Raw genomic sequence first — 26,448 nt, 5'->3', positions numbered from 1 at the left:
CACCACTCTCCTCTCCCCCTCCCCTTTCTCACCCCTCTCCCCTCCCCCTACCGCTCTCCGTTTCCCCCCCTCTCTCTCCCCTCCCTCTCTCTCTCCCCTCCCTCTCTCTCTCCCCTCCCTCTCTCTCTCCCCTCCCTCTCTCTCTCCCCTCCCTCCCCTCTCCCCCTTCCTCACCTCTCCCCCTCTTCCTCCTCGTCCCCCTCTCCCTCACTCCCTCCCTCTCTCTCCCCTTCCTCTGTTCTTCCCTCCCCCTCCTTCTCTCCCCCTTCCTCTTCCCCCTCCCTCCCTCACCCCTCTTCCTCCCTCTAACTCTCTTTCCCTCCCCCTCCCCTCCTCTGTATCTCTCTCCCCCTCTCTCCATCCCCTCCTTCTCCCACTCACTCACCACCTCTCTCACGCCCCTCACCACTCTCCTCTCGCCCTCCCCTTTCTCACCCCCTCTCCCCTCCCCCTACCCCACTCCCCTCCCCTACCCCACACTCTTCCTCCCTCCCTCCCCTTCCTACCTTCCTCCACCTTCCTTCCTCTCTCCCTCTCTCCCACTTTCTCCCTCTTCCTCCCCCCTCCCCTCTTCCTCCCCCTCCCCTCTTCCTCCCCCTCCCCTCTTCCCTCCCCTCTCCCCTCTTCCTCCCCCTCCCCTCTTCCTCCCCCTCCCCCTCTTCCTCCCCCGTCCCCCTCTCCATCACTTCCTCCCCCCTCCCCTCTTCCTCCCCCCTCCCCTCTTCCTCGTCCCCTTCCCCTCTTCCCCTCCCCCTCTTCCTCCCTCTAATTCTCTCTCTTTCCCTCCCCCTCCCCTCCTCTGTATCTCTCTCCCACCCCTCCTTCTCCCACTCACTAGCCACCTCTCTCACCCACTCACCACTCTCTTCTCCCCCTCCCCTTTCTCATCCCCTCTCCCCCCCGCCCTCTTGCCCCCTCCCTGCCTCTCTCCCACTTCCTCCCTCCCTCTCTCCCACTTTCTCCCTCTCTCCCTTTCCCCTCCCCCTCTCCCTCTCCCTCTTCCTCCCCCTCCCCCTCTCCCTCTTCCTCCCCCTCCCCCTCTCCCTCTTCCTCCCCCTCCCCCTCATCCTCTCCCCTCCCCCACTTCCTCTCCCCCTCTCCCCTCTCCCTCCTCTACTCTGTATCTGTCTCCCCCTCTCTCCCTGTCCTCCTTCTCCCACTCACTAGCCACCTCTCTCACCCCCTCACCACTCTCCTCTCCCCCTCCCCTTCCCCCTCCCCTCTCCCTTCCCCCTCCCCTCTCTCTTCCTCCCTCCCTCTCTTCCTCCCTCCCACTCCCTCCCCCCTCCCCTCTCCCTCCCCCTCGCCTCTTCCTCCCCCTCTTGCTCCCCCCTTCCTCCCCCCTCCCTCCCCCTCCCCTCTTCCTCTCCCCCTCTTCCTCCCCCTCTCCCTCCTTCCCCTCTTCCTCTCCCCTCCCCCTCTCCCCCCTTCCTCCCCCCTTCCCCCCTTCCTCTCCTCCTCTGTAACTCTGTCTCCCCCCTCTCCCTGCCCTCCTTCTCCCACTCACTAGCCACCTCTCTCACCCCCTCACCACTCTCCTCTGCCACCCTCCCCTTTCTCACCCCTTCTCCATTTCCCCCCTCCCTCTCTCCCATTCCCCCTCCCTCCCTCCCTCCCTCCCCCCTCTTCCTCCCTCCCCCCTCTTCCTCCCTCCCCCCTCTCTTCCTCCCTCCCTCTCACCTCTTCCTCCCTAACTCTCTTTCCCTCTTCCTCCCCTCCTCTGTATCTCTCTCCCCCTCTCTCCCTCCCCTCCTTGTCCCACTCACTCACCACCTCTCTCACCCCCTCACCACTCTCCTCTCCCCCTCCCCTTTCTCACTCCCTCTCCCCTCTCCCTTCCCCTTCCCTCCCTCTTTCTCCCTCCCTCCCTTCCTCCCTTTCCTCCCTCCCTCTCTTCCTCCCTCCCTTTCTCCCTTTCTCCCTTTCTCCCTTTCTCCCTTTCTCCCTTTCTCCCTTTCTCCCTCCCTCCCTTTCTCCCTCCCTCCCTTTCTCCCTTTCTCCCTTTCTCCCTTTCTCCCTTTCTCCCTTTCTCCCTTTCTCCCTTTCTCCCTTTCTCCCTTTCTCCCTTTCTCCCTTTCTCCCTTTCTCCCTTTCTCCCTTTCTCCCTTTCTCCCTTTCTCCCTTCCTCCCCCTTCCTCCCCCTCTCCCTCCCTCCCTCCCTCCCTCTCTCCCTCTCTCCCACTTCCTCCCCCCTCCCTCTTTCCCTCCCTCCCCCCCCTTTCGCTCCCCTCCCCTTCCCCTCCACCCTCTCCCTCTCCCTTCTTCCTCCCTCTCCCTTCCTCCTCCCCCTCCCTTCCTCCTCCCCCTCCCTTCCTCCTCCCCTCTTCCTCCCCCCTTCCTCTCCCCTCCCCCTCTTCCCCTCCCCCTCTTCCTCTCCCCCTCTTCCCCTACCCCTCTAGCCCTCCCTCTCCGCCCTCCCTCCTCTACTCTGTATCTCTGTCTCCCCCTCTCTCCCTGCCCTCCTTCTCCCACTCACTAGCCACCTCTCTCACCCCCTCACCACTCTCCTCTCCCCCTCCCCTTTCTCACCCCCTCTCCCCTCCCCTACCGCTCTCCGTTTCCCCCCTCCCTCTCTCCCCTCCCTCCCTCTCTCCCACTTCCCCCCTCTCTCCCTCTCTACCACTTCCTCCCTCCCTCCCTTTCTCCCAGTTCCTCCCTCCCTCCCTCTCTCCCACTTTCTCCCTCCCTCCCTCTCTCCGACTTCCTTCCCCCATCCCCCTCTTCCCCCCCCTCTTCCCCCTCCCCCTCTTCCCCACTTCCTCCCTCCCTCTCTCTCCCCCTTCCTCCCTCCCTCTCTCCCCCTTCCTCTTCCCCCTCCCTCCCTCTCCCCTCTTCCTCCCTAACTCTCTTTCCCTCTTCCTCCCCTCCTCTGTATCTCTCTCCCCCTCCCTCCCTCCCCTCCTTCTCCCACTCACTAGCCACCTCTCTCACCGCCCTCACCACTCTCCTCTCGCCCTCCCCTTTCTCACCCCTTCTCCCCTCCCCCTCCCCCTCCCCCTCTCCCTCTCTTCCTCCCTCCCTCTCTTCCTCCCTTCCTCCCTCTCTCCCACTCTCCATCCCCTCTCCCTCCCCTCTCCCTCCCCTCTCCCTCCCCCCTCCCCCTCCCCCCTCTCCCTCCCCCTCTCCCTCCCCCTCTCCCTCCCCATCTCCCTCTCCCTCCTCCCTCTCCCTCCCCCTCTCCCTCCCCCTCTCCCCCTCCCTCCCCCCTCCTCTCTCCCTCCTCCTTCTTCCCCTCCCCCTCTCTTTCCCGCCCCATCCTCTCCTCTGTATCTCTGTCTCGCTCTCTCCCTCCCCTCCTTCTCCCACTCACTAGCCACCTCTCTCACCCCCCTCACCACTCTCCTCTCCCCCTCTCCCCTCCCCCTACCCCTCTCCCTTTCCCCCTCCCTCCCTCTCTCCCACTTCCTCCCTCCCCTCCTCCCCTCCCCCTCCCCTCCCCTCCCCCCTCCCCTCCCCCTCCCCTCCCCCTCTCCCCTCCCCCTCCCCTCCCTCTATCTCTCTCTCTTTCCTGCCCCCTCCTCTCCTCTATATCTCTGTCTCCCTCTCTCCCTCCCCTCCTTCTCCCACTCACTAGCCACCTCGCTCACCCCCCTCACCACTCTCCTCTCACCCTCCCCTTTCTCACCTCCTCTCCCCTCCCCCTACCCCTCTCCCTTTCCATTCCCTCCCTCTCCCACTTTCTCCCTCCCTACCTCTCTCCCACTCCCTCCCTCCCTCTCTCCCTCTCCCCCTCCTCTCCCCCTCCTCTCCCCCTCCTCTCCCCTCCCTCTCCCCCTCCTCTCCCCCTCCTCTCCCCCCCTCTCCCCCCCCTCTCCCCTCCCTCTCCCCCTCCCTCTCCCCCTCCCCCTCCCCCTCTCCCCCCCTCCCCCCTCTCCCCTCTCCCTTTCCCTCCCTTTCCCTCCCTCTATCCCCCACCCACTCTCTCGACACCGCTCTCTCCCCCTCTCCCTCCCCCGATCGTCCTCTCCCCCTTGCTCACTCCCCCATCTCTCGCTCCGTCCATCTCCGTCCCATCATATTATCCCTCCCCCTCTCCCCCCTCTCCCCTCTGTATCTCTCTCTCCCCCTCTCTCTCCATCCTTTCCCATCTCTCCGTCCCCCTCCCCTCTCCCTCCCTCCCTCCGTTTCCCGTTCTCTCTCCCTCCCTGTCACTCTCACCCTGCCCCTCCCCTCCCCTGAATCTCTCTCTCCCACTCAGTCCCTCCCTCCTTCTCCCACTCACTCGCCACCTCTTTCACCCCTCTCTGCACACCTCTCCCCTACCCCTCTCCCTCTCCCTCCCTGTCGCCCTCTCCACTCCCTCTCTCCCTCTCTCCATCCATCCTTCTCCCTCTGCCTCGCCACCTCTCTCACCCGCTCTCTTCCCTCCCCTTCTCACCCCCTCCCTTCCCTCCCCTTCTTGCCCCTCTCTCCCCTCCCCTTCTCACCCCCTCTCTTCTCACCCCTTCTTTCCCCTTCTCACCCCTCCCTTCCCTAGTACCTCTCTCTCTCCCTTCCTCCATCCCGCACTCACTCGCCACCTCTCCCTCCCTCTTTATATCCCTCTCCCTCGCTTCCTCTCCCTCCCGCCCCTCCTCTGTATCTCTCTCTCCCCCTCTCTCCCTTCCTCTATCCCCCACTCACTCGCCACCTCTCACCCACTTCTCCCCTCCCCTCTCTCCCCTCCCCTCTCTCCCCCCTCCCCCTCTCTCCCCTCCCCCTCTCTCCCCTCCCCCTCTCCCACCTCTCCCTCCCTCTTTATATCCCTCTCCCTCGCTTCCTCTCCCTCCCGCCCCTCCTCTGTATCTCTCTCTCCCCTCTCTCCCTCCATCCTTTCTCCTCCCTCCCTCTCCCTTTCTCCTCCCTCGCTCCCTCTCACTCTCTCTTTTCCCTCCGCCCTCCCCTCCCTAGTACCTCTCTCTCCCCCTCTCTCCCTCCATCCCCTTCTCCCCTCCCCTTCTCCCCTCCCCTTCTCCCCTCCCCTCTCCCCTCTCCCCCCTCCCCTCTCTCCCCTCCCCCTCTCTCCCCTCCCCCTCTCTCCCCTCCCCCTCTCTTCTCCCTCCCCTCCCCTCCCTCTCTCTCCCCTCTCTCCCCTCCCCCTCTCCCCTTCCCCTCCCCCTCTCCCACCTCTCCCTCCCTCTTTATATCCCTCTCCCTCGCTTCATCTCCCTCCCGCCCCTCCTCTGTATCTCTCTCTCCCCTTCTCTCCCTTCATCCTTTCCCCTCTCCCTTTCTCCTCCCTCCCTCTCCCTTTCTCCTCCCTCGCTCCCTCTCACTCTCTCTTTTCCCTCCGCCCTCCCCTCCCTAGTACCTCTCTCTCCCCCTCTCCCTCCATCCCCCACTCACTCGCCCCCTTCTCCCCTCCCCCTCCCCTCTCCCACCTCTCCCTCCCTCTTTATATCCCTCTCCCTCGCTTCCTCTCCCTCCCACCCCTCCTCTGTATCTCTCTCTCTCCCCTTCTCTCCCTCCATCCTTTCCCCTCTCCCTTTCTCCTCCCTCCCTCTCCCTTTCTCCTCCCTTACTCGCTGTCACTCTTTTCCCTCCCCCTCCCCTCCCTAGTATCGCTCTCTCCCCCTCTCCATCCCCCACTCACTCGCCCCCTTCTCCCCTCCCCTTCTCCCCTCCCCTTCTCCCCTCCCCTCTCTCCCCTCCCCTCTCTCCCCTCCCCTCTCTCCCCTCCCCTCTCTCCCCTCCCCCTCTCCCCTCTTTATATCCCTCTCCCTCCCTCCCCTTCCCCTCCTCTGTATCTCTCTCTCCCCCTCTCTCCCTCCATCCTTTCCCATCTCCCCTCCCCCTCTCTCCCTCTCACTCTCCCCCTCTCTCCCTCCCTCCTTCTCCCACTCACGTGCCACCTCTCCCCTCCCCCTCGCTCCCCCTCTCTCTCCCCCCACTCTCTCCCCTCCCTCTCTCCCTCTCCCTCCATCTCTCCTCTCCCCCTCCCCCTCTCCCACCTCTCCCTCCCTTCCTCTCCCTCCCGCTCCTCTGTATCTCTCTCCCCTCCCTCCCTCATCCTTCCCCCTCTCCGATTCTCCTCCCTCCCTCTCCCTTTCTCTCCCTCCCTCTCACTCTCTTTTCCCTCCCTCTCCCCTCCCTAGTATCTCTCTCCCCCCTCTCCCTTCCTCCTTCCCCCACTCACTTGCCACCTCGCTCACCCCCTTCTCCACTCCCCTCTCCCCTCCCCCTTTCTAACCCCCTCTCTCCCCTCCCCTACCCCTCTCCCTTCCCCTCTCTCCCCCTCACCACTCCCCGTCTCCCCCTTCCTCTCTCCCTCCCTCTCCCTGTCCTCTCCCTCTGTTCCTCTCTCCGTCCCTCCTTCTCACTCTCCCTTGCCACCTCTCTGACCCCCTCTCTCCCCCTCACCCGCTTGCCTTCCCCCTCTCTCTCCCACCTTCCTCCTTCCCTACCTCTCTCCCACTCTCCATCCCTCCTTCTCCCTCTCCCTCGCCACCTCTCTCACCCCCCACCCCCCTCTTTATATCCCTCCCCCTCCCCTCCTCTGTATCCCCCCTCTCCCCCCTTTCTCTCTCTCTCTCTCTTTCTCTCTCTCTTTCCCTCCCCCTCCACTCCCCTTTATCTTGCTCTCCCCCTCTATCCATCCCTCCTTCTCCCTCTCTCGCCCCCTCCCCCTCCCCCTTTCCCCTCTTTATATCCCTCTCCCTCCCTCCACTCCCCTCCTCTGAATCTCACTCTCCCTCTCTCTCCCTCCATCCTTTCCCATCTCCCCCTCTCCCCCTCCCCCTCCCCTCTCCCGCCCTCCCTCTCTCTCCCCCTCTCTCCCTCCTTCTCCCACTCACGCGCCACCTCTTTCACCCCCTTCTCCACTCACCTCTCCCCTACCCCTTTCTCACCCCCTCTCTCCCCTCCCCTACCCCTCGCCCTCTCCACTCCCTCTCTCCGTCCATCCTTCTCCCTCTCTCACCCCATCTCTCTCACCCCATCTCTCACCCCATCTCTCTCACCCCCTCTCTCTCCCACCCTCTCCCCCTCTCTACGTGCCTCCTTCTCCCTCTTGCTCGCCACTTCTCTCAACCCCTCTCCACTCCCATCTCCTCCTCCCCTTCTCACCCCCTCTCTCGCCCTCCCCTTCCCTCCCCTGCTCGCCCTCTCCCCCTTGCTCTCTCCTCTCCCTCCCTCTTTCTCCCCCTCCCTCCCTCGCCGTCCCTCTCTCTCGCTCCCTCCATCTCTCCCTCCATGCACATTATCCCTCGCCATCCCCCCTCTCCCCCCCTCCCCCCTCCCCCTCCCCCTCCCCAGTATCTCTCTCTCCCTCACTCCTTCTCACTCACTCGTCACCTCTCTCACCCCCTCTCTCCCCTCTCCTCTCCCTCTCCCCGCTCACTCTCTCCCCCCTCCCTCCCTCCCTCTCTCGCCGTCCCTCTGTCTGGCTCCCTCCCATCGCATTCCCTCGCCCTCTCCCCCCCGCTTTATATCCCTCTCCCTCCCATCGCATTATCCCTCGCCCTCTCTCCCTCCCTCTCTCCCGCCTCCTTTCGACTTCCCTCTCCCCCTCCCATCTCTCCCACCCTCTTCCTCTCACCCTCCCTCTCCCATCCTTTTCTCTCCCTCCCTCCTTCCCTCCCTCTCTCTTTCTACCTCCCTCCCCACCTCTCTATCTGATTCTCTTCCTCTCACTCTCCCTCTGCCTCTCCCCATCTCCCTCCCTCCCTCTCTCACTCCTTCCCTCCATCTCCCTCTTTCCCCATCCCCCAGCCTAAGAGAGAATTGCTCCTTGCAGCAAGAAATTGCCCCTGTTTACCCCCTATTTCTCTGTTCATCGAGATAGTGGGGAGTGGGCCGTTCCGACCCCACTGAGCCGCGCTGCCCTGCGACCCTCTGCATTTAACCCTGGCCCCATCACAGAACCACCCACCTACCCAGTGGTAGGTCTTTGGGAGTGTGCGAGGGAACCGGAGGGACACCGGCACGTCCACGGGGAGGGGACGGTACATCTCCTTACGGCAGCGGCGGGAATTGAAGCCGCTGGCAGCGGCACTGTAATGCGCTGTGCTGACCACTACTCTACCTTGGTGGGAGGATGATTACCTGTCTGTGTTAGAATGTTCCCATATGAATGGGGGGGGCGGGGGAAGAGAGAGGGAGAGGAAGAAAGAGAGGGAATGAGTGAGGGAGAGGGAGAAAGGGATAGGAATGGGAAGAGAGGGGGAGTGGGAGTGTGGAAGAGAGGGAGAGAGAGGGAATGAGGGAGAGAAGGAGAAAGGCAGAGAGGGGAGAGGGAAATGGAGAGAGACGGGGAGAGAGGGAGTGAGGGAGAAGCAGGGGGAGAGAGAGAGAGAGACTCTGATCTCACATTACAGCACCTATGTTAAAGATGAAAGGTAACAGAACAATTTATTTAGTTCTAATGCCCTTACAGTGATTCTTTTCAACTACAAGCAACTTTCACCCCTCCCTCTTCACACCCACATTACTGACTTCCAGGTAACAAATACACATCAGCCCTGTCTTGTTTTCCATTTAGCTCTGCTTCATGCTTCTTCGGAACCATTGTTTGGGGCTGCATTTTGAGTTTACTGTACAGTCCATACTCAGATTGGCAGCTGAAGTTATTTGCTCTGCGTGCTGACTCCACTGATCCACACTGATCGTATGGAGACCATTGGCCATTGTCAGTGGGAAAAATGCGGGATGTTTTATGAAGAAAGATATGAGGTTTAAGTAACTACTGTTGTCTTTCTGCTTTGAGGCAGTGTTCTTGTGGATGTGTCTGTCTCTCTGTATCTTTTATTTCAGATGAATATGGATTAATCTTTCCAACTGCAAGCAATCCAGTGGTGAGTATGTGCAGTTCCCTTCAACTCCACGTGTAACCTGCATCCTATTTCTGGTTGTATATGTCTGTTTGTTCATTCGTTACGTGCCCTTCCTGGATGATGTGGGTGATCACGGTCTTTCCGTGGCCATGACTGTCCTTGGCAAGTTTCTCTACAGAAGTGGTTTGCCACCGCCTTCTTCTGGGCAGCGTCTTAACAAGATGGGTGAAATCCCAGCCGTTATCAATACTCTTCAGAGACTGTCAGTGGCCGCATAGCTTGTGACACACATCAAAGTTGCTGGTGAACGCAGCAGGCCAAGCAGCATCTGTAGGAAGAGGTGCAGTCGACGTTTCAGGCCGACTGCACCTCTTCCTACAGATGCTGCTTGGCCTGCTGCGTTCACCAGCAACTTTGATGTGTGTTGCTTGAATTTCCAGCATCTGCAGAATTCCTGTTGTTTGCATAGCTTGTGATATAGGCCGGCTGCTCATGCCTGTTCCCATGGCTTCACCTGACCCTGATTCGAGGCTTGGGGGGTGCGGGGGTGCTGCTAAACCTTGCCCAAGGGTGACCTGCAGGCTAGCGAAGGGAAGGAACGCCTTCCACCTCCTTTGGTAGAGACGTGTCTCCACCCAAGTGTATACCGAGCTGTCGCAAAACCTGCGGAGATAATTGCCTGGTGTTGATGATCTACAGCCTCGGCGAGGCCACCTTCAGGATAGAGGACAAGCAAGCATCTTGTATCCCATCTGGGAAGCCTCCAGCATCGACCTGGAACTTAGGATATAGAACAGTACGTGAGTTCAAAGAAGAGATAGGCCATCCCTACTTTGTGCAGTTTCTGGTGATCTCTTTCATATCAGGGTGCACAGGTGTCCCCAGTCTGGATTAAGTTAACAGGGAGTAATCCTATTCTAGGTGCTCTAACTTTATGGAGCCAATTCGTATTCTTAGGCTTAGTTGTTAGGCTGAATTTGGGGAGTAAGTGTTGCTTTTAGGCCTAGTTCGTAGGCTTCGTTTAGACTGTTAAAGCCCTTTTGGCCCTCAGCGTTGTGCTGATCCAATGAAATGGTCAACTAAGCCAGTCTCCTCTGCCGACCCAATGTCCATATCCCTCTATTTTCCTCGCAGCCAGGGGCCTATCTAAACATCTCCAAAAAAATCCCAAACGTTTCTGCCTCTACCAGCACCCGAGGCAGTGCATTCCAGGGACCCACCACCTTCTATGTGGGGAAAAATAAACTTGCCCTCACATCCCCTTTGAAGCTACCCACTCTTACTTTAAGTGCATGCCCTATGGTATTAGACATTTCAACCCTGGGAAAAAAGATACTGTCTGTCTACACGTTCCATGCCTCTCATAATCTTACACATCTCTATCAGATCTCCCCCGCACCTCTGAAGTTAGTTTTCTCTAACTTCCAGTAATTTTTCCCCTCCCCCTTACCTCTTCAATTCTTCACTCTGGCATCTTTTCTCCACTTCACCTGCCTATCATCTTCCCCTGGTTTCCCTCTTCCTTTTTCTCCCATGGCCCTCTCGCCTCTCCTATCAGATTCCTTCTTCAGCCCTTTACCTTTCCCACCTATCACCTCCCAGCTCTTTATTTCATCCTCCGTTTCCCCCCCCCAACACAAACACACAAACACACAAACACACACACACACACACACACACACACACACACGCACACACACACCTGGCTTCACCTATCACCTTCCAGCTTGTACTCTTTCCCCTCCACACCTTCTTACCCCTCCCCACTTTCCTTTCCAGACCTGATGAAGGGGCCTCGGCCCAAAACGTCGACTGTTCAATCCTCTCCACAGATGCTGCCTGACCTGCTGAGCTCCTCCAGGATTTTGTGTGCACTGCTCTGGATTTCCAGCGTCAGCAGGATCTCTTGTGTTAAAGTTAGTGGGGGACCGCAGCACCCGTTATAACGGGAGATTTTGTGTTCATGTGAATAGGGAGCTCAGTGTGTATTCCGTGGCTCACAACTGTTTAGGCTGAACAAATAAACCCATCCCCATGCTCAATTGGGTGATTCATCCGGGGGAACGATGGGAGCACCTATGTTGGCAAATAAAGAGTTGCCACTTCCGGCCGAGACCCTTTGTCAGGACTGGAAAGGAAGCGAGAAGAGGCCAGGATAAGAAGGAGGGGGAGGTGGGGGGAAGGGGGACAAGCTGGGACAGATCTTCCCCGGCTGGAGAAGGAAACAGGGGCAAGAATTTCACAGAATTTGCCCCAGAAGATGGGTTGGAAGGTTGCATCATCCTCATTCGCCAAAGTTCTTGCCTCCTCTCCTGAGCCTGCACTTGGAGATGAATGCCAAGACCCCAGAGGTGGTGCACAGGAGATTTGTTCGAGGGCTTCAGCTGCAGGGAGAGAGACTGGGGAAGCTGTTGCATTGAGCGACGGAGGAGTAAACAAGGTTATTCTATAAATAAAGGACAGATTTTACTGTAAACAGCTGAAAACGTTGCCACAGTGCCAGGGAAGGGAGCCATTTCAGCGTGAGGAGTACAAAGTCTGGCCATAGTAATCTCTGCGGCATTCACTAAATGCTAGAGGAACTCAGCATGTCATGCAGCATCTATGCTGGCCGGTGGTGTGGTGGCAACCGCACCGGACTTCGAGCCGAGTGGTGGTTCGAGTCCGGCCGGCTCCTTGCACGCCTTCCATCCGTGCTGGGTTGAGCGTCAAGCTAGCGACTCGGCCTGGTAAAAAACAGACAGATGTGAACGAAACGGCAAGGTTACCGCCCAATGCGCCATGAGCCGCGGAGAGGAACCACTAAAACAGTCGACGTTTCGGGCCGAGGGCCTTCATCAGGACTGGAAATGAGATGAGAAGTCAGAGGTGGGGGGAGGAGAAGAAGAAGTACAAGGTGGCAGGTGAATGGTGATAGAAGGGGTGGGGGTGAAGTAAAGAGCTGGGATGTCGATTGGTGAAAGAGATAGGCTGGAGAAGGGGGAATCTGATAGGAGAGGACAGAAGGCCGTGGAAGAAAGGGAAGGGAGAGGAGCACCTGAGGGAGGTAAGGAGATGAGGTGAGAGAGAGAAATGGGGATGGGAAACAGTGAAGGGGAAGGGTGGTGGGGGGCGGGAAATTCGCAGAAGTTCGAGAAATCAATGTTCATTGTATCAGGTTGGAGGCTACCTAGACGGAATATAAGGTGTTGCTCCTCCAACCTGAGTGTGGCCACATCGTGGCAGTAGAGGAGGCCGTGACTGACATGTCTGAATGGAAATGGGAAGTAGAATTGAAATTGGTAGCCACCGGGAGATCCCACTTTTTCAGGCAGACGGAGTGTTTATTGCTCGGCGAAGCGGTCTCCCAGTCCACATTGGGTCTCACCGATATACAGGAGGCCACACCCGGAGCAACAGGTAGTCGACCCCAACAGCCTCACAGGTGAAGTGTCGCCTCACCTGGAAGGACTGTTTGGGCCCTGAATTGTAGTGATGGAGAGTGTGGGGGCAAGTGTGGCACTTGTTCCGCTTGCAAGAGTAAGTGCCAGGAGGGAGATCAGTGGGGAGGGACAAATGGACAAGAAAGTCGTGTAGGATTCGATACCTACTGAAAGCGGAAAGTGGGGAGAAGGGAAAGCTGTGCTTGGTGGTGGGATCCCGTTGGAGATGGCGAAAATTGCGGAGAATTATGTGCTGGACGCGGAGGCTGGTGGGGTGGTAGGTGAGGATAAGAGGAAATCTCTCCCTGCAGGGGCGGCATGAGGATGGGGTGAGAGCAGACATTCGTGAAATGGAAGAGAGGTGAGGGCAGCATTGATGTTGGAGGAAGGGAAGCTCCTTTTGTTGAAGAAGGAGGACATCTCCTTCGTTCTGGAATGATAAGCCTCATTCTGAGAGCTGATACGGCAGAGACAGAGGAACTGAGAGAAGGGGATGTCATTTTTACAAGTGACAGGCTGGGAAGAGGTATAGTTCAGGTAGCTGTGAAAACGAGTAGGTTTATAAAAGATATCAGTAGATAAACTTTCTGCAGAGATAGAGACAGAGAGATCAAGAAAGAGAAGGGAAGTGTTGGAAATGGACCAGGTAATTTGAGGGCAGCGTGGAAGTTGTAGGCAAAGCTGATGAAGTGGACGAGTTCAGCACTGGTGCAGGAAGCAGCACTAATGCAGTTATCGACGTAGTGTAGGAAGAGTTGGGGCCTGATACCAGTGTAGGCTTGGAACATAGACTGTTCCACGTAGCTGATGAAAAAGCAGGCATAGCTGGGACCCCCGCGAGTGCTCGTGGCTTCACCTTTTAGTTTGAAGGAAGTGGGAGGAGCCAGAGGAGAATTTGTTGAGGGTGAGGAACAGTTCCGCCAGAGGGAGGAGAGTGGTGGTGGAGGGGAACAGGTTGGGTTTGGTGTCCAGAAAGAAGCAGAGAGCTTTAAAGCTGATGGGGGCTGGAGGTGTGTAGGGACTGGACATCCGTAGTGAAAATGAGACGACCAGGGCTAGGGAACTTGAAGTCATTGAAAAGATGAAGAGCGAGTGATGGGTCTACCTGGACAAGTAGGTTTGTGGATCTTGGGTAGGAGGTAGAAATGGGAGGTGCAGGTTGAGGGAAAAATAAGGTTGGTGGAGGTGGGTTGGAGATCCCCAGAGGCAATATGGTTGGTGATGGTGTGGGGGACAATGGCCTGGTGCTCCTTAGTGGGGTCCTGTTCCAGGGGTAAGTAAGAGGAGCTGTCTGAGAGCTGGCGCTGGGGCTCAGCAAGGTAGAGGTCAGTTCACCAGACTACTACAGCACCTCCCTAATCTGCGGGTTTGATGGTGAGGTTAGGATTAGTGCGGAGGCAGTGCAGAGCGGAGTGTTGAGAAGGAGTGAGATTGGAAATGGAGAGGAATGTTGAAGTCGAGGCGGTTGATGTCCCATCAGCAGTTGGCAATGAAAAGGTCCAGAGCAGGCAAAAGACCAGGGTGGGGTGTCCAGGAGGAGGAGGAGGGTTAACGATGGGAGAAGGGGTCACTGGTGTGGGGTGGGGCGTCCTTGCCTAAGAAATAGGCTCGGAGATGGAGATGGCGGAGGAAGAGCTCGGCATCATGGTGGGTGCGGAACTCACTGAGGTGTGGGTGCGGGGGGACCGAGGACAGAACGATCTGCCTCAGAGAGGGAGGTTGGAAGGAATTGTGAAGACCCGGCACAGATGAGAGCTGGGATTGGAGTGGGGGAGGGGGTTGGTAGTGTCTGAGGAGAGGGGAGGATTGAGGTGTTCAGGGAAGGTGATAGATGGGTGAATAGGAGAGAACTCGTAGCGGGGGAGCCAAGATGGAATATATTGTGTGTGTTGCTCTGAATTTATAGTATCTGTTGAACCTCTTGTGTTTAATCTCTGGTGTGTTTCTGGTTTTTAATTGTGAGGAGAGTTAATTTGCTCCAAAAACGATAATTCAACCTCAGGGATAGAAGAGCTTCAGGAGTCTATTCAACAGTGGTGGGAATTGAACCCGGGTCGCCGGTACAGTAAAGCTTTGTGTGGACCGCTACGCTACCGGGCCGCCCCACGGTTCACTTGGAATCCAGCACTGTGTATGGAGTGTATGATGGACGGGATTGTGTTAAAAACAAATCCAGTGCACCCCTTGGCTGGCGGAGTGGAGATACGTCTCTACCAAAGGAGGTGTGAAGCGCTCCTTCCCTCCGCCAGCCTGCAGGTCACCCTTGGGCAAGGTGTAGTACCTGCCACCTGCCTAGTCCCCCAATCTGGGTTATGTGAGGCTAAGGGAGCAGGTGGTGAATGGCTGTATGAGCAGCCGGTGCAGATCACAAGTCCAGGTTATGCCACCACTGATACCAGGCAGACAATCTCTGAAGAGTATTGATAATGGCGGGGGGGGGGTCACACGTCTTGTAAAGACACTGCCCAGAAGGCGGCAGTGACAAACCACTTCTGTAGAAAACTTTGCCAAGAACAATCATGGTCATGGAAAGACTGTGATTGCCCACATCATACGACACGGTGCATAATGGTGACGTCATATGACACGGCACATAATGATGAAGCAGCTTAATTTCCAACTGACAAATGCTAGAAATCCAGAGTAACACAAGCAAAATGGAGCAACTCAGGAGATTAGAGAGCTGGATAAAGAGCCAACATTACGGGAGGTCCACAGCCTTGTTGTGGTTTGAAGGCTTGCATGCCTCAACGACCCAGAGAGCTATGCTGGCTGGGGTCGGGGCTTTGTGCTTTGGCTCTTGGTAGGATCGCCCACGCCGAACGGGTCAAAGGGTAGAGGTCAAACTAAGAGTGGTCCGCCAGTCCTCCAGATTCGGGGGTTCAGCTCAGAATTGTTACGGAAACAGTAGTGAAGCTTCCTTCTACGTCTGAGTGCTGACGATACTCCTGAGTCTCCACCTGGGGCTTGCATGGCTGACAGTAGTGAAAACGGAGAGAAGCCACCGACGCGATGAAGGGAGTCATGAAGATCGTCAGAGACGGAGGACCTTCATTGCAGAAGGTAAAGTAAGTTTCAGGCCGAGACCCTTCATTAGGACTCACTAATACTTTGTGATTGGTGAAACCGACCATTGTGTGTGGGACATTCTGACTCTGCCCAGCTGAAACTACATAAGGGGAAGGCATCAGATCAGTATCGGCACTTTGTGAAAGATATATCCCTGCCTCTTAAGGCCCAGTTCAGGACACTTAAACCTCTGTTTAGTTGTATATTCAGGGTGCCATGCGTCAACCCTGCAACAGAAAGGGTTCTGCTAGTTGGAACATGCTACCATTGTAATTATGTGATTCTGTCAATCTGCCTGACTCTATTCAAAATGTTCACATTAAGTAGGTGATTAGTTAATCAATCATGGTGTTGACGAAGTCAAAGTAAAATTTATTATCAAAGTAGGTATGCGTTTCCATCTACAACCCTGAGATTCATTTTCAATAAATCTATGGAATACAATCCTTAACAGAATCAATGAAAGACCGCGACAACTTGGGGGTCAGCCAGAGTGCAAAAGGCAACAAGCTGTGCAAATCCGAAAAGAAAGAAACAATAAACAATAAATAAGCAATAAATATCGAGAACATGAGATGAAGAGTCCTTGAAAGTGAATCCACGAGTTGTGGGAACATTTCAGTGATGGAGCAAGTGAAGTCGAGTGAAGTTAACCCCTTTGGTTCAAGAGCCTGTATCACCTTCCTGATGGTTGAGGGGTAGTAACTGTTCCTGAACCTGGTGGTGTGAGTCCTGAAGCTCCTGTACCTCCTTCTTGATGGTTGAGGGGTAATAACTGTTCCTGAACCTGGTGGTGTGGGTCCTGAAGCTCCTGTACCTCCTTCTTGATGGTTGAGGGGTAATAACTGTTCCTGAACCTGGTGGTGTGGGTCCTGAGGCTTCTGTACCTCCTTCCTGTTGGCAGCAATGAGGGAGGGAGTCGGATGATGGATACTAATTTCCTGTGACAATGTTTCACATAGATGTGCTTTACCTGTGATGGACTGGGCAGCATCCACTACTTTTTGTAGGATTTTCCGTTCAAGGGCATTGGTGTTTCCCTACCAGGCTGTGGTGCAGCCTGTCAATATACTCTCCACCACACATCTATAGAAGTTTCTCAAAGTTTTAGAGGTCACGCTGAATCTCCACAGGCTCTCAAGCAAGTAGAGGCGCTGCCGTGCTTTCTACAATAGAATTTACAATAAAAACTCCACGTAAACACAGATTGCCAAACAACCAATGTGCAAAAGAATGCAAGTTGTGTATTAAAGAAAAGCAGGGAACTTGAGTTGTAAAATGTCCTTGAAATGTGAGTTTGCAGTTTGCAGGAAATCTGAAAAATAGTGTCTGGAGAGTAAGAATCTCTCAGATTCACCTGCACCCTACATGAGGACTGAAAAGGGTTCTCGGCTTGAAACGTCGACTGTGTATTCAATACCTTAGATGCTGCCTGACCTACTGTGTTCCTCCGACAGTTTGCATGTGTTGTTCTGGGTTTCCAGCTTCTGCAGAGCCCCTCGTGTTTATGAAGACCCTCCCCATTCCTGCATTTGTTGCTCCGGTGTTTCTCCATTCTCCAGTCCCCGACCTTCCTTCCTTCCTCCCTCCTGCGACGGCAGCAATCTATGGGTCTCCAGTCTACAATCACAGACTGAACTGGCATTGTTTCTTTCGCAGTTCGCCGTGCAGCCGCACTCCTTGGGTTGAAAGAGGTCGGCGAAGAAGAGCAATGGACATTGTACTGGTCGGACAATTTCGTGTCACGGGATAAAGCCATGACACTAAAGCGGTACCAGGTAATTGACCCACGGAAGAGCCAATGAGAAGCTCCCATTCCGCCCCCACCCCCAGAACCTGCACCATTGTGAAACTCCACTCAGCTTTTAAATTTCATGATGTTGATGCTGTAGTTAAAGGCATTCCTTCCCTCCGCTAGCCTGCATGTCAGCCTTGGGCAAGGTGTAGCACCTGGTTAGACCCCCCCACTGATCAGGGTCACGCAAAGCCATGGGGGCAGCTGGTGGATGGCCGTATGAGCAGCCAGTGCAGATCAAAAGTCCTGGTGATATAACCACTTACACCAGGCAGAAAATCTCTGAAGAGTATTGACAATGGTTTGGTGGGAGGAGGGGGGGGGGGTTAACCATAGAACATAGAATAGTACAGCACAGTACAGGCCCTTCGGCCCACAATGTCGTGCCGACCCTTAAACCCTTCCTCCCATATAACTCCACCACCTTAAGTTCCTCCATATACCTGTCTAGCACTCTCTTAAATTTCACCAGTGTATCTGCCTTCACTACTGACTCAAGCAGTGCATTCCACACACCAACCACTCTCTGAATAAAAACCTTCCTCTAATATCCCCCCTTGAACTTCACACCCCTTACCTTAAATCCATGTCCTCTTGTACTGAGCAGTGGTGCCCTGGGGAAGAGGCGCTGGCTGTCCACTCTATCTATTCCTCTTAATATCTTGTATACCTCTATCATGTCTGCTGTCATCCTCCTTCTCTCCAAAGAGTAAAGCCTTATCTCCCTTAATCTCTGATCATAATCCATACTCTATAAACCAGGCCCCATCCTGTTAAATCTCCTCTGTACCCTTTCCAATGCTTCCACATCCTTCCTAAAGTGAGGCGACCAGAACTGGACACGGTACTCCAAGTGTGGCCTAACCAGAGTTTTATAGAGCTGCATCATTACCTCGCAACTCTTAAACTCTATCCCTCGACTTATGAAAGCTAACACCCCATAAGCTTTCTTAACTACCCTATCTACCTGTGAGGCAACTCATATTGTCCCCACCTTCATCAAGTTCCCTCTCATTGGTGATTACCGAAGAGAAGTATTCATTGAGGACCTCGCTGACTTCCACAACCTCCAGGCACATCTTCCCACCTTTATCTCTAATCGGTCCTACCTTCATTCCTGTCATCATTTTGTTCTTCACATAATTGAAGAATGCCTGGGTTTTCCTTTACCCTATTCACCAAAGCCTTCTCATGTTCCCTTCTTGCTCTTCTCAGCCCCTTCTTAAGCTCCTTTCTTGCTACCCTATATTCCTCAATAGACCCATCTGATCCTTGCTTCCTAGACCATGTATGCTGCCTTCTTCCACCTGACTAGATTTTCCACCTCACTTGTCACCCATGGTTCCTTCACCCTACCATTCTTTATCTTCCTCACCGGGACAAATTTATCCCTAACATCCAGCAAGAGATCCCTAAACATCGACCACATGTCCATAATACATTTCCCTGCAAAATCATCATCCCAATTCACACCCGCAAGTTCTAGCCTTGTAGCCTCATAATTTGCCCTTCCCAATTAAAATTTTTCCTGTCCTCTCTGATTCTATCCTTTTTCATGATAATGTCAAAGGCCAGGGAGCGGTGGTCACTGTCCTCCAGATGCTCACCCACTGAGAGATCTGTGACCTGACCTGGTTCGTTACCTAATACTAGATCTAGTATGGCATTCCCCCTAGTCGGCCTGTCAACATATTTTTACAGGAATCCATGCTGGACATACTTAACAAACTCTGCCCCGTCTAGACCATTGGAACTAATTCAGGTGCCAATCAATATTATGGAAATTAAAGTCACCCATGACAACAACCCTGTTATTTTTGCACCTTTCCAAAATCTGCCTCCCAATCTGCTCCTCGGTATTTCTGCTGATACCAGGATGCCTATAGAATACTCCCAATAGAGTAACTGCTCCCTTCCTGTTCCTGACTTCCACCCATACTGACTCAAAAGAGGATCCTGCTACATTACACACCCTTTCTGTAGCTGTAATAGTATCCCTGACCAGTAATGCCACCCCTCCTCCCCTTTCCCCCCTCTCTATCCCCTTTAAAGCACTAAAATCCAGGAATATTGAGAATCCATCCCTACCATCGGGTAAAGACAATATCCGGAAGGCGGCGATGGCAAACCACTTCTGTAGATAACATTTGCTGAGAACAATCACGGTCAGGAGACCGTGATTGCCCACGTCATATGACATAATGGTTATGATGTGCCTAAGACTTTTGCACACAGTACTGTATTTGTCATCGTGGAGCAGAGAGCGAGTTTGTAACTCTGGTGGGAGCAAAGGATTTTGGGAATGGCGAGGGTGGAGCACCCCAGGAGGGGTGTGGGACAGGTGGCAGAGAAGGAGTGCCAGGGGTGGGGGGGTGCAGACACACCCAGCCCTGAGACACCAGGCAAGGTCACTTGATTCCAAAAATTGGTTTATTAATCATTACAGAATGTCTCTCTGGTGCCTCCCCCTCCCTTTCCCTTTTCCCAACCATGATTCATTCCCCTCTCCCTGCCCCACTTCCCACTCAGTCCGCAATAGACACCCGTATCAGAATCAGGTTTATCATCACTCACACATGTCATGAAATTAGATTTTTTTTGTGGCAGCAGTACAGTGCAATACATAAAATCACTACAGTACTGTGCACCCTTGATATTTAGATATGCTCCTAAATACCTACCTCATTATGATCTTGCATTTTGTCATTTACCTGCGCTGCATTTTCTGGGTAGGTTTTACACTTTATTCTGTACTTTGATTATTTTACCCTGTTCTGCCTCATTGTACTGATCTGTGTGAACAGTAGGCAAGACAAGCTTTTCACTGATTCTTGGTATGTGCATGAAAATCGCAGGAGGTCAGCAGTTTCTGACATACTCAAACCACCCTGTCTGTCACCGGCAATCATTCCACGGTCAAAGTCACTTAGATCACAAATTCTTCCCCCTCTATTCTGATGTTTGGTCTGAACAATGACTGAACTTCTTGACCATGTCTGCATGTTTTTATGCATTGAATTTCTGCCACATGGTTGGCTGATGAGATATTTTATATTAAGGAGCAGGAGCACCTAGTAAAATGGTCACTGAACGTATGCCACGTCATACTAGTATACCGTCTGCATGGATTGATAATTCTTTTCCTCACACAGAAAATGAATTACTTTCTTGGGATGAACGAAATCTGTATGAAGGATTTGCTGGTCATGAACTTAAATCGCATGCTAAGGCAATACCCAGAAGATTACAACATCTTCCCAAAAAGCTGGCGTTTACCATCTGAGTAAGTTTAAAGACCACCTCAAAATGGAGTGGGGCTCTGTTCATGCATGTGTGTGTTTCGAACTTTCAAAGTCCATTTATTATCAAAGAATGTGTAAATTATACAACCCTGAGATCTCCTTGCTTGTCAGCAGTTGCAAAGGAAGAAATCCGAAAGAACCCAATTAAAACTAAAGGCCAACACCCGATGTGCGGAGAAAGGGAAAAAGCACAAATCATGCAAACAGTAGAAGCAAGCGACAACATTGTGAACCAAAATCTGTATGGTCTCTCAGAACCATAAAGTGTGTGTGTGTGTGTGTGTATAAGTTATGAAAAGATAACTTGTCACATGTACAGTACATCGAAACATACAGTGATATGTGGTCTCAGGCACAGAGCCGAGAGTGCATCGAACCGGCAAAGCCCGGGTCCCGAGAGCGAGGAACGACCTGAGATTTGGACGATTTAAGTGCTGGGCCAGATTGAAAAGGTCAGGAGGTGACGAACGGGCTGGTATTCAGCTCGCTGCTTGGCAAGGTTTACTGAGCAGTGCGCTGAACTGAGGCCGTGGCCTGCAACGAACAGGCTCCTGGACTGGCTGCAGTGACGACTGGCTTCGTGTCAGTGCACTCACTTCTGTCAACTTCAGTTCTGAAAGTTACTTGCTTACTTTTATTGTTGGCACGATTTAATTTTGTTTCTGCCCATTGGGTGTCTGGCAGTCTTCACTTTTTTAATGGGTTCTTTTACGTTTCGTTGTTCTGTGGCTGCCTGTAAGGAGGCAATTCTCAGGATTGGATGTCGTATACCTACTTTGATAATAAATGTACTTTGAACTGCGTCAATGACACTTAGCACCACTTTCCCATCTCTATTACATCAAAGGTTAAAGTTCAAAGTAAATTTATTATCAAGGTACATATATGATATGACCTTGAAATTTGTTTTCTTGCAAGTACAATAGAATTTGTGGAAGACTATAAATAACAAAGACTGACAAACAACCAATGCGCTAAAGAAGACGGATTGTGCCAAGTTGCAGAGTTCTTGAAAAAGAGTCCATAGGGTTGTAGAATGAGTTGAGGGTGGAGGTGAGTGAAGGTATCCGTGCTGATGGTTGAGGGGTAATTACTGTTCCTGAACCTGATGGTGTGGGACCCCAGTCTGCTTGGACCTCTTTGTCCAATGAGCTGAGAGCATGGGTGTGGATGTTGGATGCTGTTTTCTTGTGGCAGTTAAGTGTACTCAATGGTGGGGAGGATTTTGCCTGGTATGGACTTTCTATAAACTCTTCCATTAATGCACATTGGTCTGAAGTTGAGATACGTTTTAAAAAAAACCTCAACATATCTCATCTTAGCAATCTTTGTTGAACATACACCCAAGTTGCAAGGGTCCATTAAGTTAACATCTAATGGAAAGAGATATTAAATGACCATTAGCAGTCTCTTCTCCTGTGTACCCACTCTCCCTGTCACTTCCTCTGTTGCTTCCTCTTCCCACTCATACCCACTCTCTCCCAATACTCCCCCCACTCCCCCGCCACTCTGCTCTTGCACTCCCCCACTCCCAATCCCCCATGCATGCCCTCCAACACACACCTCCCAATCCCCGTTTTCACTCCCCCCTCTGAGTCCTCTCTCCCACTCCTCCCTCCACTGCCGCCTCCCCTCCCCTCTCACATCTGTATCATACAGCTCTCCAGTGATGTGGATGCAGCGTATAAGATATAGCTGACCAATCTCCCCTCATTGCCCAAAGGCAAAAGTACCCACATGATTGTTATAATGACTGCATCCCTCACCTGCTTAAGAAATTCTGGTGTCAAAGGCAAGTGCTCATCCAATAGTCAACAAATTAGGAGAAGAGATGGCATGGTGGGACTTGTTAGGCAAAGAGATGGGGTGGTGGGACTTGTTAGGCAAAGAGATGGCGTGGTGGGACGTTTTAGGCAAAGGAATGGTGTGGTGGGACTTGTTAGGCAAAGGGATGGGGTGGTGGGACTTGTTAGGCAAAGGGATGGTGTGGTGGGGCTTTTTAGGCAAAGGAATGGTGTGGTGGGACTTGTTAGGCAAAGGGATGGGGTGGTGGGACTTCTGAGGCAAAGGGATGGTGTGGTGGGACTTGTTGGGCAAAGAGATGGTGTGGTGGGACTTGTTAGGCAAAGGGATGGCGTGGTGAGACTTGTTGGGCAAAGGGATAGCCCGGTGGGACTTGTGGCCTCCAGTTAAATTGACAGCAACAAAAGAGAGTTAATTTAAAATAAGTCTCTGCAATCAGCTTAAAAAATTATGGTGTCAAAGGCAAGTGCTCATTCAATAGTCAACAAATTAGGAAAAGAGATGGCAAGGTGGGACTTGTGAGGCAAAGAGATGGCATGGTGGGACTTGTGAGGCAAAGAGATGGCGTGGTGGGACTTGTTAGGCAAAGAGATGGCGTGGTGGGACTTTTTAGGCAAAGGAATTGAGCAATGAGGAAAGGTTAATTAGCAATCTTGTCGTGAGAGGCCCCTTGGGTAAGAGTGACCTGGGATGGCAGGTCTTTCATATGAAGAAAGACTGGATGAACTGGGCTTGTACTCGTTGGAATTTAGAAGATTGAGGGGGGATCTGATTGAAACGTATAAGATCCTAAAGGGATTGGACAGGCTAGATGCGGGAAGATTGTTCCCGATGTTGGGGAGGTCCAGAACGAGGGGTCACAGTTTGAGGATAGAGGGGAAGCCTTTTAGGACCGAGGTTAGGAAAAACTTCTTCACACAGAGAGTGGTGAATCTGTGGAATTCTCTGCCACAGCAAACTGTTGAGGCCAGTTCATTAGCTATGTTTAAAAGGAAGTTAGATATGGCCCTTGTGGCTACAGGGGTCACGGGGTATGGAGGGAAGGCTGGGTTCTGAGTTGGATGATCAGCCATGATCATAATAAATGGCGGTGCAGGCTCGAAGGGCCGAATGGCCTACTCCTGCACCTATTTTCTATGTTTCTATGTTTCTATAATATGGTGGAATTCTTCATTAAGATGGAGAGTGACATAGTTAATTCAGAAACAAAGGTTCTGAACTTAAAGAAGGGTAACTTTGAAGGTATGAGACGTGAATTAGCTAAGATAGACTGGCAAATGACACTTGAAGGGATGACGATGGATATGCAATGGCAAGCATTTAAAGATCGCATGGATGAACTACAACAATTGTTCATCCCAGTTTGGCAAAAGAATAAATCAAGGAAGGTAGTGCACCCGTGGCTGACAAGGGAAATTAGGGATAGTATCAATTCCAAAGAAGAAGCATACAAATTCGCCAGAAAAAGTGGCTCACCTGAGGACTGGGAGAAATTCAGAGTTCAGCAGAGGAGGACAAAGGGCTTAATTAGGAAGGGGAAAAAAGATTATGAGAGAAAACTGGCAGGGAACATAAAAACTGACTGTAAAAGCTTTTATAGATATGTGAAAAGAAAAAGATTGGTTAAGACAAATGTAGGTCCCCTAGAGACAGAAACAGGTGAATTGGTTATGGGGAGCAAGGACATGGCAGGCCAATTGAGTAATTACTTTGGTTCTGTCTTCACTAAGGAGGACATAAATAATCTTCCGGAAATAGTAGGGGACAGAGGGTCCAGTGCGATGGAGGAACTGAAGGAAATACATGTTAGTAGGGAAGTGGTGTTAGGTAAATTGAAGGGATTAAAGGCAGATAAATCCCCAGGGCCAGATGGTCTGCATCCCAGAGTGCTTAAGGAAGTAGCCCAAGAAATAGTGGATGCATTAGTGATAATTTTTCAAAACTTTTTAGATTCTGGACTAGTTCCTGAGGATTGGAGGGTGGCTAATGTAACCCCACTTTTTAAAAAAGGAGGGAGAGAGAAACCGGGGAATTATAGACCGGTTAGCCTAACATCGGTGGTGGGGAAACTGCTAGAGTCAGTTATCAAAGATGTGATAACAGCACATTTGGAAAGCGGTGAAATGATCGGACAAAGTCAGCATGGATTTGTGAAAGGAAAATCACGTCTGACGAATCTCATAGAATTTTTTGAGGATGTAACTAAGAGTGGATAGGGGAGAACCAGTGGATGTGGTATATTTGGATTTTCAAAAGGCTTTTGACAAGGTCCCACACAGGAGATTAGTGTGCAAACTTAAAGCACACAGTATTGGGGGTAAGGTATTGATGTGGATAGAGAATTGGTTAGCAGACAGGAAGCAAAGAGTGGGAATAAACGGGACCTTTTCAGAATGGCAGGCAGTGAGTGACTAGTGGGGTACCGCAAGGCTCAGTGCTGGGACCCCAGTTGTTTACAATATATATTAATGACTTGGATGAGGGAATTAAATGCAGCATCTCCAAGTTTGCGGATGACACGAAGCTGGGTGGCAGTGTTAGCTGTGAGGAGGATGCTAAGAGGATGCAGGGTGACTTGGATAGGTTAGGTGAGTGGCAAATTCATGGCAGATGCAATTTAATGTGGATAAATGTGAAGTTATCCACTTTGGTGGCAAAAACAGGAAAACAGATTATTATCTGAATGGTGGCCGATTAGGAAAAGGGGAGGTGCAACGAGACCTGGGTGTCATTATACACCAGTCATTGAAAGTGGGCATGCAGGTACAGCAGGCAGTGAAAAAGGCGAATGGTATGCTGGCATTCATAGCGAGAGGATTCGAGTACAGGAGCAGGGAGGTACTACTGCAGTTGTACAAGGCCTTGGTGAGACCACACCTGGAGTATTGTGTGCAGTTTTGGTCCCCTAATCTGAGGAAAGACATCCTTGCCATAGAGGGAGTACAAAGAAGGTTCACCAGATTGATTCCTGGGATGGCAGGACTTTCATATGATGAAAGACTGGATGAACTAGGCTTATACTCGTTGGAATTTAGAAGATTGCGGGGGTATCTGATTGAAACGTATAAAATCCTAAAGGGATTAGACAGGCTAGATGCAGGAAGATTGTTCCCGATGTTGGGGAAGTCCAGAACGAGGGGTCACAGTTTGAGGATAAAGGGGAAGCCTTTTAGGACCGAGATTAGGAAAAACTTCTTCACACAGAGAGTGGTGAATCTGTGGAATTCTCTGCCACAGGAAACAGTTGAGGCCAGTTCATTGGCTATATTTAAGATATGGCCCTTGTGGCTAAAGGGATCAGGGGGTATGGAGGGAAGGCTGGTGCAGGGTTCTCAGTTGGATGATCAGCCATGATCATACTGAATGGCGGTGCAGGCTCGAAGAGCTGAATGGCCTACTCCTGCACCTATTTTCTATGTTTCTATGTTTCTATGGAATGGTGTGGTGGGACTTGTTAGGCAAAGAGATGGTGTGGTGGGACTTGTTAGGCAAAGAGATGGTGTGGTGGGACTTTTTAGGCAAAGGAATGGTGTGGTGGGACTTGTTTGGCAAAGGGATGGGGTGGTGGGACTTGTTAGGCAAAGGGATGGGGTGGTGGGACTTGTTAGGCAAAGGGATGGCGCGGTGAGACTTGTTGGGTGAAGAGATGGCCCGGTGGGACTTGTGGCCTCCAGTTAAATTGACAGCAACAACAGAGAGTTAATTTAAAATAAGTCTCTGCAATCAGCAGTAAATATAATTCAGCCATGTCTCCTGACTAAAAGCAGTGAGTGAAGGAGAGCTGAACAAGGTACAGAGGGAATGGATCTTTGATGTAGAAAGGAAAGCAAGGGGTCCAAGTTCATAACTCCCTGCAAATGGCCATGCAGATAGGTAGGGTGGTCAAGAGGGTGTACAGAAGTCTTTGCCTTCTTGGTTGTACACTCAGTACCCGAGTAAAGACGACATTTCACAGCTGTATAAAGCTTCAGTCAGCCTCCATTTGGAGTGTTGTTGCAGTCTGGTCACCCTATTGCAGGAAGGATATGGAGGCTAAGACAGCAGGACCATAAGACACAGGTGCAGAATTAGGCCATTTGGCTCATCGAGTCTGCTCCGCATTCCATCATGGCTGATCTATTATCCCTCCCAAACCCACTCTCCAGCCTTCTCCGTATAACCTTTGACGCTCTGACTAATCAAGAACTTATCAGCCTCCACCAGTGGTTTGTCCTCCACAGTCATCTGTGGCAATGAATTCCACATGTTCACCACCTTCTGGCTAAAGAAATTCCTCCTCCTCCCTGTTCTAAGGGGACTTCCTTGTA

General features: G+C 52.7%; 1 protein-coding gene across 7 annotated transcripts in view; it reads left to right on the top strand.

Moving 5' to 3' along the window:
- The window catches only part of LOC134338112 (tubulin polyglutamylase ttll6-like), a 99,386-nt gene that overhangs the window by 8,809 nt on the left and 64,129 nt on the right, over positions 1-26,448 (top strand). For 6 of the 7 annotated variants that reach the window (XR_010016145.1, XR_010016144.1, XR_010016143.1 and 3 more), the window contains exons 2-4: positions 8,734-8,771; positions 16,901-17,019; positions 20,189-20,319. Coding sequence is in view for 4 of the 7 variants with exons in the window: in XM_063033661.1 (XP_062889731.1) it covers positions 8,734-8,771; positions 16,901-17,019; positions 20,189-20,319 (288 nt within the window). In the remaining 3 variants the exon portion in view is untranslated. Of the gene's footprint in view, positions 1-8,730; positions 8,772-16,900; positions 17,020-20,188; positions 20,320-26,448 lie in introns of all 7 variants that reach the window. The other variant, XM_063033662.1, reaches the window with a different exon arrangement.

Source organism: Mobula hypostoma, chromosome 26, assembly GCF_963921235.1.
Source record: "Mobula hypostoma chromosome 26, sMobHyp1.1, whole genome shotgun sequence".
Taxonomy (NCBI): Eukaryota; Metazoa; Chordata; class Chondrichthyes; order Myliobatiformes; family Myliobatidae; genus Mobula; species Mobula hypostoma.
Note: the sequence above shows the minus strand (reverse complement) of the source record. Positions and strands in the feature narration are given on the sequence as shown.